General features: G+C 35.7%; 1 protein-coding gene across 4 annotated transcripts in view; it reads right to left on the bottom strand.

Moving 5' to 3' along the window:
* Positions 1-20,431, bottom strand: part of LOC149799541 (protein MON2 homolog) — a 145,705-nt gene that overhangs the window by 121,560 nt on the left and 3,714 nt on the right. For all 4 annotated transcript variants that reach the window (XM_089958883.1, XM_089958881.1, XM_089958882.1 and 1 more), the window contains exons 3-8: positions 15,175-15,302; positions 14,060-14,191; positions 10,283-10,415; positions 7,711-7,811; positions 5,047-5,172; positions 371-565 (exon numbers count right to left, since the gene is read on the bottom strand). In XM_089958883.1, coding sequence (XP_089815009.1) covers positions 371-565; positions 5,047-5,172; positions 7,711-7,811; positions 10,283-10,415; positions 14,060-14,191; positions 15,175-15,302 — 815 coding nt within the window. The remainder of the gene's footprint in view (positions 1-370; positions 566-5,046; positions 5,173-7,710; positions 7,812-10,282; positions 10,416-14,059; positions 14,192-15,174; positions 15,303-20,431) is intronic.

Below are 20,431 nucleotides of genomic sequence, written 5' to 3' on the forward strand. Positions count from 1 at the left end.
AGTATCCATGAACATACTTGCCTTATAACAGGAATGGTGTAATAAAGATCGGCATTATAGTGGGATATTGCTTTATTAATTAGAACAGTTAATATTATTCACATCTTTTCTACTGAATTACTGTAGTTATGTTTCTGAAAAACATGGTCTAAATTAAATATACTATTTTCGCACCAGTGTCACACTATCCTTCCATAGACTCAGTGAAGTAGTTGAGCACTTGCTCCAAAATGTTTTTCTTAGTAAAACTTCAGCCAATGAAATTTCACAGAAAATACAGTGCATGAAACCATTCAGAACAATATGTATTCTGAAGATTACCTAATATAATGTATGCAGAATGTATGATATTAACTGTAGAGGTACTTACCAGAAGATTGTAATAGTTCTGAATTAAGGTACCAACAATCCTCAGAAGGCGTATCACTATTGGGAAAAATGGCTTTTCTGCAGATGTAGGTGATGCTGGAGTTGGTTGTCCTTGGCGATACTTTAGACTGGGTGAAAATAATTTGATCACAAGTGGACACACTCTTTCCTTCAGTAGAAAACTGAATTCTTTGTGCTGAAAAGAAGCAGTTTTAGAATGAAGATATTTGTAACCTAAGTATGCAGAATAAAAAAACTACTTACATAGCATGTATTTACTCTTCTGGAAAAGAACAAATGTTGCAATTTCTAAAATGTGTCTTCTTCATCTGATGACGTAGACAACACTGAATTTAGGAATGCCTTGTCTTGTTTTTGTTGAAACTTGCTGCTTCGAAAAAAAGTTAGAGCAGACACCTATGATAACTCTGCCTTTCAAGTCCAAGCAGAATTTTTATTTATATAGACAAAGGTTTCATGGAGCAGTCTTGCCTTTTCGGCTTTAGGTTAATGTCTTTCTGAATTCCTCTTTTAATGGTAAACAAATGTATGTATACTTACAGGGTGGGGCTATGAACAGTTTCTAAGTTATGAAGGGGAGTGAGAGACTCAGCATGATATCCCACCCAGTCACCTTATTCTGAAACCAGGCCGATCGGTCCTAACACTAACCTCTTGATGCTGAGCACAAAGCGAGGCAGGGTTACAAACAGTATTTAGCACGCACGCACGCACGCACGCACGCACGCGCACACACACACACACACACACACACACACACCGTTATGAGACTGTCATCTCCATGGTTTCTGTAGCTTCTCTTGGATCAGTGGTTCTCTCCGGGGTTTTCCTAGGTTCTTCCTGCCCCTTTTATACTGGCTGTCATGTATAGCTTATCTTGTGCTGAATAATGGCATTAAACCCTACAACAACAACATCTCCATGGTTTCCAAGTTAGGGGCTGAGATTTATGAGGTAAGAACTGACACAAAGTTAATGGTCTGCTTATACAATATTCCTAAGACAGATGCATACATCATAGCAAATGTGCCTTGAATTCTATCAAACTCTGTAAACATGCATTTTCATAGTACAATATATTTCACAGATAATACTTACCAGATCATAATACATTACAAGCAGATCCATTACCTCACAAAATCCAGGCCTCCCAAACAAATAAATATGTTAGTCACATCGTTTGACTAGTTTAAGAAACTGAAGTAATAAAATGCATACATGCCAACCAAGAGAGATATATATGCTAATTTTTGCTAATATAAGTGGCAAAGAAGCGTACTCTGAACATTAAAAGCATAATCTATATATTACTATTACTAACATTAGTACCCCTATTTTGTTGCTGGTGCAACATCATAGCTAATATTTTATATGCCATAAATATAGTATACTATATGATAAATGTCTTTTGTTTTTCCTTCTCACCTGGATCTGCAGGTCAAAATAATTGGCACAAATGGAAAAATCCATGTGGATTAGAAACAGAATACAAACATAAAACATACGGAAAAGTCTTTGTGGATTAGAAACAGAATACAAACATAAAACATACGGAATAATCAATGTGGATTAGAAACAGAATACAAACATAGAACATACGGAATAATCAATGTGGATTAGAAACAGAATACAAACATAAAACATACGGAATAATCCATGTGGATTAGAAACAGAATACAAACATAAAACATATTGACAAATGTATTTATCTTCACAACTCACTTTAACTAGTCTATAACTTGTCCATAACTTGTCCTGAATAATTGTTAAGTTGACAGATTCTGTCCTCAATCTAATTACTGTATTGCATCATTCTCATATTCTTCTTTACAAACTTCTAAAGCAGTCTTGATTTGTCCATTTTCTGGTTGGACATGTTTTTAAGTTTAAAAAGACCCATCTGCTCTAAGAATTTTCATCCACAAGTCAACCCATAAAAAGTCCGCTTTGTGTAATATCTAGCACCATTTCTCTAAAAGTACAGAATGGTTTGCTACCTAAATTCATTATCAATATAATAAATCCACAAGGCAAAGAAGTTTCAAATTAAAGAAACCAGTCTGTTTTCTTGGAAATGGGTCATGTAGTAGCTATAATTAGAAAACTGGGAAGTACACATAGCTGTATGATGGACAAATTAGCTCTAACACTATTCTTGTGCAGTAGACTTTCTTTTTATAATATTCTCAATTTTTTATCAGTGGAATTAAACAGATGATAATATAAATTACAAATACAACTTTCATTTATTTATATTTTAATTTTTAATATACCAGGAAAGTGCAATCCATATACAGGTGAGCATAAGACATAATTCAGTGAAAAAAAGCATAATGATTATGCCAAAAGTGTAATGGTTGACATGTAAAATTTTGACTGCTTCCCAATATGGAAGTCAGATGAGTTGTCTCCCCTTGGACAGTAGGTTTGGTATTTAACTCATCAGTTGCTACTGGAGCAGATGTGTACACTCTTCCAGGAATGTAACTGCAGGGAGGAGCTGGAAGGGTGTACCAATAATATGATTGAGTGAGTATTTGTCAAAGAAATGCTTCACACAAAAAATTGTTTTCTACTTCAAATATGTTATCCAGTCATAATATATCAGAAGAACTGGGGGGGCAACAAGTGGCTGAGTGGTCTAAAGGGATCTCCGTTACAGATCACTGCCATCACATCTCTGTCTGCGTGGGTTCGAGTCTCGGATTCGATTAGTGTGGGTATGTGAGAAAGCTTGCCAGTAGCTTCTCGTGGGTCGGTGGTTCTTTCCGGGTTCTTCCTCCACCATTAATACTGGCCACCATGTATAGCCTATTATGTGCTGAAAAATGGTGTTAAACCCTACAACAACAAGAACAACAACAATCAGAAGAAATGACTCTGTATCTGGTCTCCTAACACAAAAGAAACAGCTAGAGTTGGATGATAAACATGATAAGAGTTTGCATATGGTGTATGCCTGGATGTGGATGGATAAAAAAATCTGCACTCCTGCAAATCCAGCAGAGCTGCAAAACTACTTAGGAAGGCAGCCTGTTATGATACTTATACTAATCACACCTGGTAAATCTGAGCCCTTTGAGATGAAAGGTCTCTGAAGTAGAAGCAAGAGAATGTCTAGGCATTTACTTGAGTATTGCCAAATGGTATCAAACAGGTACTGGTTGTACAGAAAACAGGACTTGCCATAGCTGGTACTGGATCATGACCAAACCAGGATGAGTAATTGACCTGTCTGGTACAATTTCCTGTAGAGGAAAAAAATTGTGAATTCTAATGCCAATTATGCTGCGCATCCTTTATGGAGCTGGGTTGGATAAATCATGACCAGGTGTTGGTCACTGTATTTTGGAGGACTGAGTTAACTTGAAAGACATATCACCTTACCTGGTCCTAGCAGCAGATGGCATTGGTCAAGTGTGTGCCAGAGCTTGAGATGTGGTCTGGGGACCCAACTGATATCTGGTGTGTAAGTCCAATACTGGATATCAAGGGAATGACCACAATAGACAGTACCAGAATCTGTATGCAGTGTTGGAATGTCGAGGAATGAAACAGGAGGGCTACTGTACCACAGGAGTATTGGCTTGGTAGTCTATGACATGATGGAATGTAATGGTTGTGGCACTTTGAAACATTATCACAGCACCCAGTCCTGGAAGTTGAAAAATATATCTAGGCTGTACCAGAGCTGTGTGGCCCACAGCTCAGGGTTCGTGCTTGGTACCAAAGTCCATTACTGTCCATCATGGGAATGATCAATATAGCTATAACTGTAGTTCGTCATGTGATGATTGCATCTCTTACTGGTCCATCATAATATGTAAGCATTGGCCATAAAGATCCGCTCTGTTTGCATTGATGGGGGGTGCTGGAAATGCATGAGAATCTAATAATGGATTGGAATGCTGAACTTCTCTCTCAACTGGTGCGATTTCTGCCTTCAGCATTCAGACGAAAGGAAGATAAGAGTCAGCAGCTCCAGCAATGCTAATCATATGGATGTCATTGATTGTGCACTTCTTTGCTCATCATCCTAATGACTATCCAGTCAACATTACAGAATAATTTTTCCCAATTTTATGAGCAAATCCTGTTTCTGTACGATTTGGGATATTACTCAATTTGCCAAATTTAAGATGTTGAAAGACTCTCAGTATGAAAATGAAATCAGAAAAGAAGAAAATTATTTTTGGAGAGGTTTTGATATGGTTCAAAGATCTGAGTTTTGCTGCAGTCTCTAAGGTATCAATAAGACTGTATTTGGTAAATGGCCTGGGATGGTGCCATGATGTGATTGCAACAGCAACTACAAATTTCACTGTCTGGTAGAGGACATTTTGAATGGGCAAAGATTGTAGATATTATTGTGGGGGTTCTAATACCAGATGGTACTTTGGAAAGGGTATTACAGCATTAGCAGGACTGACTTTTGCTGCTTCCAGAGGAGGACAAACCTGTATACCAAAAGGTATCTTGTTCACTAAAACCACCAATCACTAAAATATTAGAGTACAGCCTGAATGACGTAACATATATTATATACAAACATGATAGAATACCATGTAATACTCAAATTTTTCAAATTTGTCTTGCTCACAACATCCACCTGAACAAATAATAACATCTACAATTACAGTTTTTAACTTCAGGTACCTGTGCAAATATAGAGGGGAATGCTGTCAGTACAGCCTCCAGAAGTTCTAAGCCAAAAGTCCTCGTCATTTCAGTCATGCCAACAAGCCAGAAAGGCTGGTCTGCATTCACCAACTGGCACAAATCCTACATGATACGAAAAAGAAGACATAAAGTGAGATAAAATCTGATCTTAACATAAAATTTTGCATCTCAGAAGTAAAATAGATCAATAAGATGAAAAATGATTCAATCTTCCACCCATGCAATGCAGAAAGTCATGAGAAGGGTACAACAAGACGGCAAACTGATTCCTAATTTACCACAGTTGTGTCTGTAGTAATTCTCTTTAACTCCTTCATGAAGTGTGAAATGTTTATAAATGCCAAGTGAAAAAATGATATTAAAGTTGTTCCCAATCATTTTGCACTACCTACACTATATATTACATATATCCTTTTCCTACACAGATTTTGGCGCATCATACTAATCTGGTTCCCAAACCTTACCTTACCTGTATATACTGTGCAATGGGATAGATGGTTAGCCAGACAACTGTACTAGTCTGGTTCCCAATCCTTACCTATCTACATTTAGTGGAGTGGGTTATATGGTTAGCCAGACCACTGTACTACAGTCTGGTTCCCAATCCTTACCCAGCTATATTTAGTGTAGATTGTTATAGAGTTAAGCAGACCAATGTAACTACATGTGCTCATCTTTTGCCCCAAACAAAATGATACATATTTATGGATATAATATTCTAGGAAAACAGTAGTAGTAGTATATAAAGAATATCATATGTTAGATTTGCTTGAGGAGTCAGATCAGCCATACATAAAACTGCTAAAGTTTTGCCAATACTGCCACAAGATACAACTTTTCCCAACCAATAAAATAAATTTCACTAAATACCTCACTCTGTGTCAGTGATCAATAGTAAGTGAATATTATTCCGTCATATCCACAAAGTTGTATTTGTTTGTATTATCATGGTGACAAGCCATTTCAGATAAAAACCAGTCAAGACTTTTTACCATGACAATGATGTCAGAGTGCTGACTGTCAACTTGTTTACTGAAACACAACTAAATATAAACTATGGTCGAATTTTCTTATGCATTAGTCACAGTGTCCATATGCTCAATGAAGTACAAAAATGTAAGCATAAGGTCAAATAGGTCCAAGTTTGAAACTTATTTAAAAACAGCACCAACATGTATGTTGTCTGAACTACAACATTTTTTATTCAGAACCAATGATATATTGCAAGTGTTTTCAAAAGTAGCAGTAACAAGATTTTTAAGATGGTCAATATGGCTGTCATGTTGGAGGGCAGATCAGTATTATTTCATTCAGGAACATCTACATGTGTATAAGTAAAAACAGTACGCTCAAATGACCATCAGAAGAAGTAGCCATAAAAAGATTTTCAAGATGGCTAGCAAGGCTGCCATTTTTGGAGATTAAATCTACATCATTTTAATATAGTACTTACCACATACTGCAAACACTACAGTAACAACCTCACACTGATATAATTATCCACTCAGGAGACATGTGCATTAAAACATTGTCATGATTGCCAGTTGTGGCCATATTAAAAACTCCTATAATCATCATTTTCATTCAGGACCAACTATTTACTGCAAGTAGCATTTAAGTGGATGCTAAAGATTTTAAAGATGGCCAATAAGTCAACTATTTTCTCAGGGTAAAATTATTCATATTTTCATTTTTAAACAAATGCATATTAAAAAATTGATTCAGTGTAAACAGATGTAAAAACAACCACCCATTCAGGTAGAGTAACAATAACATGATTTCCAAAATGACTTCCAATGTGGTCAGATCGAAATAATTCTTACAACAAAAAAAACTACTTAAAGAAGTATTTACTTGAAAACTCAATGTTGACATGACATTCATAACAAAGCTTAAGAGATGGCAGCCATTGTGACAATCTTGGAGATCAGACTGGTACCATTTTCTTTTAGGACCATCAATGTATAATAAAATATGTTTTAATGAAAACTTAATGTCAACATTACCATCCATAGCAATGATAAGCTTCAAAGATTGCAGCCACAGTGGCCATCTTGGAGATTAGACTGGTACCATTTTCTTTAAGGACCAACTATGCATCATAAAATGTGTTTTTAAAAAAAGACCAATGTCTATATGACCATCAATTCTGAAGGAGTAGCTTCAAGAAGATTTTCAAGATGACACCATGATGGTCATGCTGGAGGTCAAATAAAATATTAATGTTTTCATTTACAACCAACTAGATATAACAAGTCTGTTAGTGACAACCATACTTCCATACAACCAGTCATTCACAAGTAATAAAGATAAGGTTTCCAGAGTGACTACAATGATATCAGAGTGGTACCAGTTTCATTTAGGAACATCTACTCATCAGGAAAGTCTTTAGATCAAACCTGCAATGTTAATGCAACCAGCTGTAATAAAAAGGTTTTCATACTGGTAGTCATGGTGGTTACACTGGATGATCAAGGGACACTACTTTTATTCAGGACCAATTAGAGCGGACATAACGAAACTGTGCCAACTGTGGTAACAAATGCTAATGGATAACAGACAACAGACACAGAACACTGCATTTCAATTTATAAAACCTGAATATGAAGTAAGTGTCATTTTTAACTCTTGACCTCTTACCTGAAACAAGAGGTATGCATCCCCAGCACAGGGCTGGAGTGATTTTGGTGGAACTTTACTGCCTGTTTTCAACTCTTCAAATGATATTTCCTCCACTAAAGCTGTAATGAACAAACATTGTATCAGTCTGGTCCAATGTACAAACAAACTTGCTAAAACACTTTCCCATACTGATTTACCACATATACAATGTAGGTTAGTGTAGTACAGTGTATAATTGATTAGTGCATTGTAGGATAGTGTTCCATTGTAGGATAATGTAGTACAGTGTTGGACAGTGTAGTGGAATGAGATAGTGTGGTGATGGGTGCATGCCCACCAATGCAATACTCAATAGAGTCCTTTATCTGTTCTCGTCAAACATTGTCAAAAATCAATTATATTTATTAACAAAACTGCACTGATCACTGATACCAATTTTGGGTCCAATTTGCCAGCCATACTTATATCTCACTTAAGATTTGCAGTAGAGACAAAAATGATGAACATAGAAAACAGTGAAGTGATGCCTATCTGTATTTTCTGTTGATTAGTAAGCAAGCCATGTGTTAAACAGTTAAAGCAACAGTGAAGTCTAAAAAATAAACATAATACAGTAAAAAGGACACATTAGCATAAACAAATGCAAAAATCTAATCATAATCAGACAAATAATTGTAAAGATGTAAGTTTTTAAATAATTACAAGGGGACATGTCTAATCAGAAACTAATTATCTTTTCCTGATTTGGATATCACAGACAAGAAAAAAGCAATCAAAACTAATTCTGCTATTCTTTAACAGTACTTAAAATCTTTTGTTTATTTTTTTTCAATATAACATCAAAATTATCATTCAACTTTGGAAAAACACAACTGTGAATGAGCAGGAATAAAACAAACTATTTATATTACTGGTAAAATGGAAGTTTAAATTTAATCTCAAAATGTTCCAAGGTTCACTTGCATCCATATGTTTGTTACACTGTTTATTGCTTTGAAGACCACCATTGCAAAACTTTTACATTCTTGATTACAACACCACAACTGCTGCTGGAAAAGTGACCAATATATCTCACCATACATATGCAGTTGAGACAAAAATATGGAGTTTGCTGCTTTAGGAGAACTAAATAAAAAACAACTTCAAGTTTGAATATATCTTTTTGTGAACACATTTCAAAAGTGCCTAGTGAATGTGGATTATCAGATATAATGATGAGATATGAAGACATGTTTATTTTATTAAAATAATTTAGATTTCAATTGCTGATGCTGCAAGAAAAATCTTCCACAGCTTTTTACTTTAATACAGTGACAAAACTACAACTGATCGGTTTCAAAAGAAATGAATAAAGATTTTAACACAATTTTTAAATTTATTCATGACACCAGCAGAGATCGAGATTTAATCAGCTTGACATGAGTTATCTCCCCTAACATGTTTTTAAACAATGTCTAAAAGTTCTCATTGGATTTTGTTCCAATTTTTTTCATGTTTATCTTCATTGTACTCTATTTATTTCTAGACTTCACAGTCACTGTAAAATACAATTTTAGCATCTTCACTCAAATTAAATATCATTAATTTTTTTTATCACCTTTCAAATTTGAATATTACTAGTAAGGTTTCTTTTCTATCCATGTGCTTTTCAGAATCCATCTGCATTTATTGTGAAACTGTAATTACATTTCTAGCTTTCAGAAAGTTTTTTTGAACAAACTTTTAACTAGTGAGGTATCAATTTACATGGGTAACCAATGTTCACAGATTTCATTTTAGCTACAACAACTTTTCAAGCCAAATGAACAATGTTCCATCTGTGGAAACAAAAGGTCTCAGTTTCCAATCAGCAATATGTCCACAAATTCAAACACTAACAAAAATTGAGTTTTCAGTAAAAAATCCAAATGATAAAAATGGAATTAAATAAACTGACAACAGAAAACAATTTTCTAAAACAGTACAAATTTTCACAGAAATTTTGCAATGCAGAAACTTCCTTGTATACAATGAATTTTTTAATTGCTGGCTGTAGTCTAAATAACCACACCTACTGATTAACAATTCACTGTCAATATAATTTCAATCATACTGGCTACCATGTATACTCTATCTTATGCTGAGAAACAGTGTTAAACCCATAACAAAATCAATCTCAGTTGTTTTTGAAAATTTAGCTTTTAACTGTTGGTAAAAATTTTTAAAAAATCATGTGAAAGATAATAAAACCATATTAAGTCAACATTTTACATGTTAAATATGGAAAACTACCTATAAAGTGCATGATCCTTGTTGACTCAGGCTATTAAGTAACACAAAATTAGCACAGACAGCAAGTTACATAAGATCTGACACGTAGCCTGACTTGCGAATGGCATGAGCCACCTATCAGAATTTCTAACAATGCAACCACTGATTGACAGCTAGTGGAGATGGAAATAGCTTGTTGATTTCATCAGCTGTATAGCCTTCATTTGTATTGTCATTCTGTCTCTGCTTGTCTCTATCTTCATTTATGTAAATCCAAAATTCTACAGTTAGGATTTCATCGTTCAAATATTGAACAAGATTTCACTCTCACTCTCCTTACCTTGAGAAGGGACTTTATCCTCCATTAGTACTCTCTCAAACACTACACTAACCAGCTGCTTAATGATTGCAGCAGCTGTATTAATGGTAGTACTGTCTTTTGTGAAGTGTAGTCGAAAGCACAGAACCAAGGCCTGAAAAGATAACATTAAATTTAACAACATGCTTCTAAATAATAGTGCTGTATAGTGGGATTGCAATTTCCCTATAATATGTGGTCCCAAGTCTACCAAACTTTGACCCCTGTGCAACCTTTTGGGATGCTTTTATTGCAGGCTTCACAAAACAGTTGCTTCGCATGAATGAGATGTTTACATGAAGTAACTGTTTCATAACAATAAACCTGAAGAATTTTGTGAATACAGTTCAATATTTGTATACCATAACAAAATAAGTCTTCAACTATGTAGATCCTGCTGTTTCTGTGAAAAAGGAAAAGGAATTCAAAAATAAAACAACCCAAAAATGAATTATTTAAACCATTAAGATCAATCTAAATTAGTGAATATAACATGCATTCATGTATAACACACACTCATGTATTACCCAGAGTTTTTCTATTGTGTGTAAAAAAAAAAATATTAGATTAAATGTAGATGTATATAACCCAAATGTTTTCATAAAGAATAATGAACAACCAAAATTTGTGTATGGTTAATCATCCTGTTTACAACTGAATCACTAAACTGTCTAAATTTCAATCCATGTGCTCCGCTTGGAAAAAGGACGTACAGCATCATGACCATTTCAAACGAACTGGGTCAATTCAGAGTTGATTTCCTCACCTTGAGTCATCTCAACCATTCCAAGATGACGCCACATGCTTTCTTTGTGAAATGCAGGAACAAAGGCAGGCCTACCCATTAGTTCAAAATCAATAAATTAATCACCTGCCTGTAAATAATCACCAAATGGCATGAACTACACACATTCTGATTTTACAATGAACAATGTAGTCAATATGGGTATGGCAGCTTGGACAAAAATAACACCAACAATGTGAAATTCCTCTGGAAGTCGCTCATCTAGTCTGAATCCAATTACCACAATGAATCAGACAAAGCATCACAGGTCCCAAATGTCAGTGAAGCACACCTAGCTGAAGCTATGTTTTTCAAGACAGCAAGTAATTGAAATTCTAATTAACAAATTATCACTCATTTGTAATATTATTGACACTGATATATTATGCGCTATGGAGTTAATATTGTAAAATAATGGCAGTTTAATATTTTAAACAACAACACAACAACATCGATGCTCTTCATAAATTAGTAAATTACAAAATGAAGATGCTGACTTTATTACACTGATCTTATTATTGTATCATATTTAAACTTACATTTTTTTAGCTGACATAAAACGTAACTATATGATCAACATTAGACACATTTAATATTTCGAACATGGTGCTGTCCTGTTCAGTGTTTGAAATAGGAAACAAGTCTTTGAAAATATTACTACAATTAGTAATATGAGTAAAACTCAAACTGTATAACATGCAGACCCATACAGGGATGCTTGGTACGGAAAAACTTGGATAATGTGTGTGTTATATTCGCTAATTTATGGTATATAAACAAGGCACTTCACTTGCCTTAGCATAATATAACCTTCAAAGTGTTGCTTGTATGAATAAAGGGATTTTAGTGTATGAAAAAGTTAAGGCTGTATAAGGCTGAATAGGCCAGAAATAATAATCAACAGTTACCAGGATCAGGATTCAAATTAGCAACAAGTGGGGAGGAGGAATTTGGGAAACTTATCATTATCAGAGACAGCTGAAAAAGATAAGTTTGTGGGTTTCAGCAAATCAATCACAAATGGGTCATATTCTTAAAGGCTCGGTCAGCAGCAAGACAAATCTGGGTAACTGGGTCATATTCTTCTTAAATACTAGGTCAGCATTATTTAGTTATTGTGTGGTCTGTGGGGCCTATCCTTCATTTAGTAAGGGTTGGCCAATCATATGATGTATGTAAGAGAAGTGCATGTTGGTATGTGATATAGTATATTGACACAACTCTATGGTCTTGAACTAAGTAACAGAAAAGAGTGAAAACTAACAAGTTTTGTAAAATTCAACAAATAATTTTTTTCCCTAGAATACAAAGTGAAAATTTAAAATGAACTTACAGTATTGTAAATTAAATCCCAAAGAGTCCTAAAAGTTCTGTCACAAGTCCAAATGTAAGAAGTTCCGATTGCTTTCCAGCAGTAATCCAAAAATTTCAGATATTTGAATGTGTTGATGTGCCTGTAGTTTCAAATGTATTAATGTGTGATGTGCTACAGTTTTTTGATGTATCACAATAATATAATCCAAAAACATCCTTGTCTGAATTCACTATAAATTCCAAATTAGTGTTTCTGTCCAAGAATATTACTGAGCACTTTGTAATTCTAGTGAATAATAATTTGAATAAATTAATCCACCCAAATAAAAAATTGAACAAAACAATGTCTGATTCTGCTTCAAGACATTAAGGCAATACTCTTAGAGAAATCTTAGCTATGTATTATGTTGTCTACAAAATAAATGTCACTGGACAAGAATACCAACAACTCGATTTTGGACAAGTACAAAATACAGATATACATAACATAAATCATTAAGAAAAGTTAACAAATAATACAAATTAAATATACATAACAATATATAGATAGATCAAGTGGGATATATATATATATATATATATATATATATATATATATATATATATATGTATATGAGACATTAAGAGTGGGAGCAGTGAAATAAGAGAAACTTAATAGAGTGGAGAGATATATCAGAAAATCATGTAGCAAAAACTGTAATGTAGAAAAATTGTTGAGGTAGACAGAACATTAGTATGCATACAAATATAAACAGTAATTGTCAAAAATGACTTAGTGATTTATTATAAACCAATGAGGTCACATGACCCCAAACCCATAAGGTTATATGGACATGAAGAGATCCAGGGATATACAATAAGAATCCTGCAGGTCAGACTTACCATAAAACACCAAATGGGACCAAACCTAACCCCAAACACCCCTCTTAATACCAATATGAATGTCATCACAAGTCAGCTCAATGATATGTGACGTGATTTGGATTTTTTAAAAGTAGCTTTAACAATTTTTCAGTCATATCGCTACGATATCTGCAATGTGGCAGTTTATAGTGATGTCTAGCACTGGGGCATCATGCCGCAGACATGTAGCATGATGTCCCACCCAGACACATTATCCTGACACCAGGCCAACCAGTCCTAATACTAACCTCTTACTGCTGGGCGCCAAGGGAGGCAGCTGTTAGTACCATTTTTGTAAATCTTTGGTATGACTCGGTTGAGCACACTGTTTAACAAAACACAGAGTCCATATCCAATAACCATGTCAAATATCTGTAAGTGGTCAGAACATTTTCACGCACAAGAATTTTTTGCTATTACCGAGACAACAACATTTGTCAAAATTTAATTCATGGTAATGCCAACACTTGCAAAATGTGAGTTACTGCCTATTAGCGTATTTTCAAAATTGCATGTCCCAAATATACTGGATTGTTGGAATGGGCAAACATTTTTACAATACGTATACAGTCAACTCTGCTTATATGCATAACCTTGGGACCGGACCCAAGCTATGCATATAAACGGATTATGCATTTAAGCGGAATTCATGTATATTTACAATGAAAACGGGACCATACTTTCGCTATGCACTTAAGTGATCTTTGCAACTAAGCGATGTGCATTTAAGTGGAGCCAACTGTACTAACTAAAATTACCTTAGCTAATGACTCATGCTGTACTACTGAGTTTGTTGTGAGCAGTAAGATGGCCGTCTGCAACAACTTGAGTTCCTCCAAACCTGCCTCCATCAGGTGCCACAGCATATTAATTATACTGTTAGCTGCCGTCTGAAAAAAATGGAAATTATGACAATTCCTTTTGTACAAAAAGTGCCCAACTCTGAACAATAAAATATGAATTAAATATCTGTCAAAACAAACAAACAAACAAACAAAAATGACCAAAAAGCCCTCTTGGCCAGCAGGTCAGTAATTTTACAAACCAACTGGTACCATATACAATTAATTAGTCCTTAGTGATAACATATTTTATTTTTTATAACATAATTTATTATTTAAGTACATGTACATATTTTGAAATTTTTCTTAAATATTTAAATGTTTTATAATAAATGATATGTTATGACCTACAACTGAGGTCAAATCATGGGCCGGTAGACCAAGGTCAACAAATCTTCTTATGCTAATGATCACAATCAAACAGGATAGACCCAGGTCTACAGGTATAAAATGCAATGATAGATATAAGTCTATGTTGTTCACAGTCAGCAAGTGTGCTCTAAACAGGGTTCATGCTGGACTCTATTATTTGCATAAAATGATTTCTCCCTCTCCGGCCAGTATAGGGTGAAGTGGATTAAGTACTTGTGTTCCAATATAACTGTTATCATATTATTATTACTTTGAAAGTTAATTCTAAATTAAACAGTAATAATCAATGACATTTTCTCAAAGTTGGAAAACTGAATCAGATTGCATATTATATAAAGAACAAGTTTATGTAATTTCATTTCCCCCCATAAGAAGTAATTCCAGCATAATTTTGCTTACTAATACAATAAGAAGGTCAGGCAGATGGCCAGATATTTCCTGCAGTTGGCTATAAAAATTATACCATGTAAATACATACCATATATTTATTTAAAAAATACGAGATACAGTCCTAAAGTTTAGACTGCTTAACATGGAAACAGCCTCATGTGAAATTAGTTTCTGGACTGATTCAAGGCAGATCTGGACTACTTACCATGGAAACAGCTTCTTGTGAGATTAGTTTCTGGACTGATGCCAGGCAGATATGGACTACTTACCAAGGAAATAGCTTCATGTGAGATTAGTTTCTGGACTGATGCCAGACAGATCTGGATAAGTTTAGGATTTTTGGTCTCACATCCCAGTACAAATGGTTGGATGATCTCATTACTTGCTGGAATAAGACCTGAAATTAAAAAATAATGAAATCAAATGAATATTAGACCAAATTTACATTCCTAACAAGTTTCATCAAACAATATTAGAAAAGATTAAATGGTAAGGCTTGTGATGCATTACTAAACTTGCATGGTAAGCACAATAAAAATGTGTGATGCATTACTAAACATGCATGGTAAGCACAACAAAAATGTTCAAAACAAAAGCATTCATTTTTTAATATCTAACAAGTTGCTGTTGTTGTTGTTGTGGGATTTAACGCCATTTTTCAGCACACAATATGCTATACATGGCGGCCAGTATTAATGGTGGAGGAAAAACCTGGGAAAACCCTGGAAATAACCACCAACCCACGAGAAGCTACTGGCAAGCTTTCTCACATACCCCACATTGGCTGAATCCAAGACTCAAACCAGAACAGACAGAGGTGAGATGGCAGTGATCCGTAACGGAGTGTGCTTTCAACCACTCGACCACTCGGAGCCCCTATCTAACAAGTCATTATATTGAGTGACCTTATCCGTGTCTAGTTAGACACTCATTAAGTTACACGTTTATCATATACTTCAAATTTCAATAAATCTGATATGTGTGCCATCTACTGTGAGAGTGATTCCAGGGTCTTGCTTGCTGACATAGGCAATACAAATTGAAGATTCTGATCTCCACTGGCAGTCAGACATATAAAATATGATTTGGGGCAGCAAATGACACAAGATCTTTTAGTTTTTAAAACCTTAGTTGGTTTTAACTCCTCTATCATATCTGAACACATTACATGAAATCAAAAGTCACCCTTGATCTTGACAGTTAAATAACACCATCACAGTACACATAACTAAAAGTGTAAATTCAATCAAATTTGTTGTTAAACATAATAACCAACAAATTAAAAGGACAAAGTGATAGTATATTGTCATTATGCTAAAAACTAATCAATAAAAACATAGTAACTGTAAAACTTAGCTGGATGCTACTGTGAAACACTATTTATCCTAAGTTTATTTATCCCCATGTTTCAACTTCTGACACACAATTTACAAAAATAGAGCTCTATTCAGGGTCCCCGCTGGGCAATAGGACTTTTCTCTCCCATCAGAATACAGTGAAGTTGGGTTAACATAGGAAGAAGTGAGTGTGCAATGTTTGCAAACTATTATGTTCAAAACAGAACAAACTATTGCATAAAATGACAACCTTGAAAACAGTCGAAACTCGGCAACTGTTGTCATAGTAAAAGTCCTCTTAGTTAGTACTATTTTAAGAGACTGCTGAAGAGAGGAGTTGTACTAGCCAGGGAATCCTGCCATAAGGGTGGACAAACCCAGGAGGTCCTAAGAATGTTGGGACAAGGGAGCCCCAGTCACAATTACCCTAGAATTAACTAAACTATTTATCCTAAGTCTATTTATCCCCATGTTTCAACATCTGACACACAATTTACAGAAATAGAGCTCTGTTCAGGGTCCACGCTGGGCAATAGACTTTTCCTTTCATAAAACGACAACCTTGAAAACAGGTTACAGTCGAAACTCGGCAATTGTTGTCACAGTAAAAGTCCTCTTTTCATTCATTTACGTGATGAAATATCAGATACAATGATTAATTTAATGAAGTAATGGTCCTAGATCAGAGGTCTCGCTAGGATTTTAAAACTAGGATTCTAGGACTCCTATTTTGGGAACAACAGGAGTCCCTTACCAGAGTTGCAGTCCCCTACCAGAAGCATAATGGGCATGCCTGAAGTGGCTAATTCCAGATGAGAAGAACCAGTGGTTGCCAATGAGTTTAATTTTCTAACTTCTTTACACCACTGACATATACAAAGATCTCAAAAATGCTTAATCTTGCATATTTGGATGCACACAAAAAATTCTGGGACACAGAAGATCACTGAGGCTGGAGTCCTCTGTATGCATGTAATAGGTGGGCAGCAAAATTCAAAGACTTGCTTTAGCCATCTGCTGGGTGGGAAAATGTGTTGATAAGTTAGCAGTGCTGATATTTATAATGACAGAATTCAGTAGCTGAAAGAGTCCCTGATGTACATGTTGCTATTATAAGAGTACATCAAAAGAACATGATGCAATAGCTGGACAGCAAGTTCAAAGACTGACTGGCTGCTGGGCGGTAAATGGTGCTGATATTTACAGTGTTTGAATTTAAAGGCAGAAAGATCCAGAGATCTATATGCGGTTATTTATAAGAGCACATCAAATAAACAACTTTGGTTTTCGTTACTGTGTTCATTTCCAAGTGTAGCTGAGTATGTAGTGCATATGACCTCAAAATCAAGACATGTTGAGACTTAAACAAAATGTCATTTGCAAATCTGGATAAGTGTTTGGAGGTTAACATCATATTAACGAAGATTGTAATGAGATTCAGGAAACTGCTTAAGCTGCTAGAAATGATAGTTCTAAATGGGATGGGACATTAGCTAAGTTTAAGGAAGTGTGTGATACCTGGTTCAGTGTTTGGAATAAGATCTTTCCTTGGATTGACAAAACGGATAAAATTCAGTCACATTCTGATGGACAAACAACAGCTAAATGTCAGTGTTATAAATAATGTGGAAATTAAACTCAGTGGCAACCAACATTTCTTCTAATCTGTTAAGTTCACAACTTCTGAGAGGGGACTGCAACTTTTGCTGGAAAGACTCCTTTTTACAAAAATGGGAGTCCTGGACTCCAAGTTTTAAAATCCTATTGAGACCTCTAATATGGCTCTTGTTTGTCCATTAGAGTGAAAGTGAAACATGAAAGGCCTTATTCCAAGCACTAAGCTAGGCATTGCACACTTTCTCACATCTGGCTAGTGTTCCGTGCGAACTATCAGTTCTAGCAACTTTAGCAATCTGCTGAATCTCATTACGATCCTTGTCAATTTACTGTTTAACCATAAAATACTTATCCAAATTTGCAAACACTTAGTCTAACTCTCAACATGTCTTGATTTTGAGGCCACATGCACTACTTATTAGGCTAAACTTGGAAATGAAAGCTAAAGTTGACTTGACTATTTAAATTAACGTGATTTTCACACTATAGTGCATGTATCACAAATTATGCCAGCATGGCTGGCTGTTAAATAATCCTGGGGGAAGGAATAAGTGCTTCATCCCCCAGGCATTTATGTGTTCACAGAATACTGTTTAAATGAGCCCTCCGATCATAGGATTATTTAAGTCCCTAATGACCTGAATGAAGGGCTATCATGAGTGGGAATGAACCCAACATGCACTCATGGTATAGAGTTGGATTTCAGTCAGCTCTCGACTGTTCCAGATGTCGACCCAAGCAGTATGTGATGCCCACTGCAATTAGTCGCCTTGATGACATCACACTGGGACACCTAGATTTGACAGGTGGAAATGGTTCGGTGGAAATGGTTCCATATCTCTGTCAAGGAAGGTATAGGAAGTCCAAGAGAGGCAGGAGAGGCAAGGAACTCAGCAAGCTAGCCATGGATGTTGCGTACTCCCAGAAAAGCCAGCCCGTACTTATTTCAAATCTAGGCGTTATATAAATGGACAATAAAAATGCCAATAATGTGTAAGCCACCTGTGCAATTATTCAAATCGACTAAGTCAGAAATTTTGAAAATGATCCATTCAAAAGTTGGAATTTAGTGTACAGAGTGTAAATTCGATATACTAGTTAATTACCAATCAGTGAAGTCAAAATGACTTATGAACAATTTGTATCACGCATAGAAGAATTTTAAACAATTATGGCGGTAGCGAAACAGATCAAATTTGGTAAATCATGTAAATCGTGATAAAAGAGATTTTATCAAAAAAAACTGTTTTCAAGCCAAATAGAAAACCTCAAGGCAAACTGGTATCCACTCTTTGTAGCACTGAAGAGTGCATATATTCCTCCATGATCCATTCCTTTAGGTGAAGTGGGAATTCCACTTTATCCCTAACATGGATTCTCTCAGCTCCTGGGTCAACCATATCTGCTACACTGCTATTCATGAAGCTTTTGTCGGTGGTCAGGAACCAGACAATGGGTCTGGAAGGTCATGATGGTATATGAGTTGACGGGCAATCATGCGAGCAACCACAACTGGATAGTTGGTGTATAGTACTCCTCTTGTTCGGATAGCTCTACGGGCTTTCCTCAAGGCCGCATTACTAGGTAGCTGTAAGGTGGGGTTCAGTTCATGATTTCATGCATCCCAGATAGTTTTATGATCAACCAGATGTTTAATGGCTGTGTCATTATCTTGGAAAAGTGAATTGAGCCCCATTTCATCAGCAAAGGTTTTCTAAAATACTGATGAGTTCCAGTTCATTCTTCTGTTCTTTAGTCAAGGAAACATCATTCAGATTAGATTCAGTCTCTATTTCTTGCTTGACTGCTTCCTCTGGCAGTTTGGGGGGGGGGGGGCTGGTGTTGCACTTCGGGCTAGTTTCTCCTTAATGGCAACTTGAGGTACTGATGGTGGAGATGGGGGAAGGTGGAATAGGTGGATTACTTTCCCTCACCTCAATGTTTCTTTCTTGCCTTTGTGCTGCGGATTTAGCTGGCAGTTTAGGCTGTGTGGGCTCAACTCTTCTTGGAGGGTCACGTCTATACTGAGTTGGCCTATGTGGATACGATCAGTCAGGTTATTGTTGATACCTTTTATGATATCTATCATTGCCGTATCCGTGTGGCCTATTTCTATTCTATCATCCTCTCTAAATGTTGTTTCCTTCTCCCATATAAGCAACAGTGTCATCCTTTTCGCTTGTGCACGTAAGCTCCATCCTGAAGCCAATCTAAGTCCTAGCTCAAGGCGTGTCTTGCAGAGGTGTCGGTATCTCTCTTTATCGTTATGTGTTGCTTCTGCTATGTTTGCTGCCAACTAATGACAGTTAAAAGTTGTTCATTTGATGTACTCTTGTACAGATATACATAACTGGGTCTTTCTGCCTTCAGATTCAGTCACTGTAAATATCAGCACATTTTCCCACCACTCAGCAGCTAGTTGGTCTTTGAACCTTCTGCCAAGCAATTGGGTCATGTTCTTCTGATGTACTGTTACAATGACAATGTGACATCTGGGGGTCTTTCAGCCACTAAATTTTCTCATTGAAAATATCAGCACAGCTAAAAATGCCCCCAAGCACGAACTCTGCTA

Source organism: Sinohyriopsis cumingii, chromosome 5 (genome assembly GCF_028554795.1).
Source record: "Sinohyriopsis cumingii isolate HCF-2022 chromosome 5, ASM2855479v2, whole genome shotgun sequence".
Taxonomy (NCBI): domain Eukaryota; kingdom Metazoa; phylum Mollusca; class Bivalvia; order Unionida; family Unionidae; genus Sinohyriopsis; species Sinohyriopsis cumingii.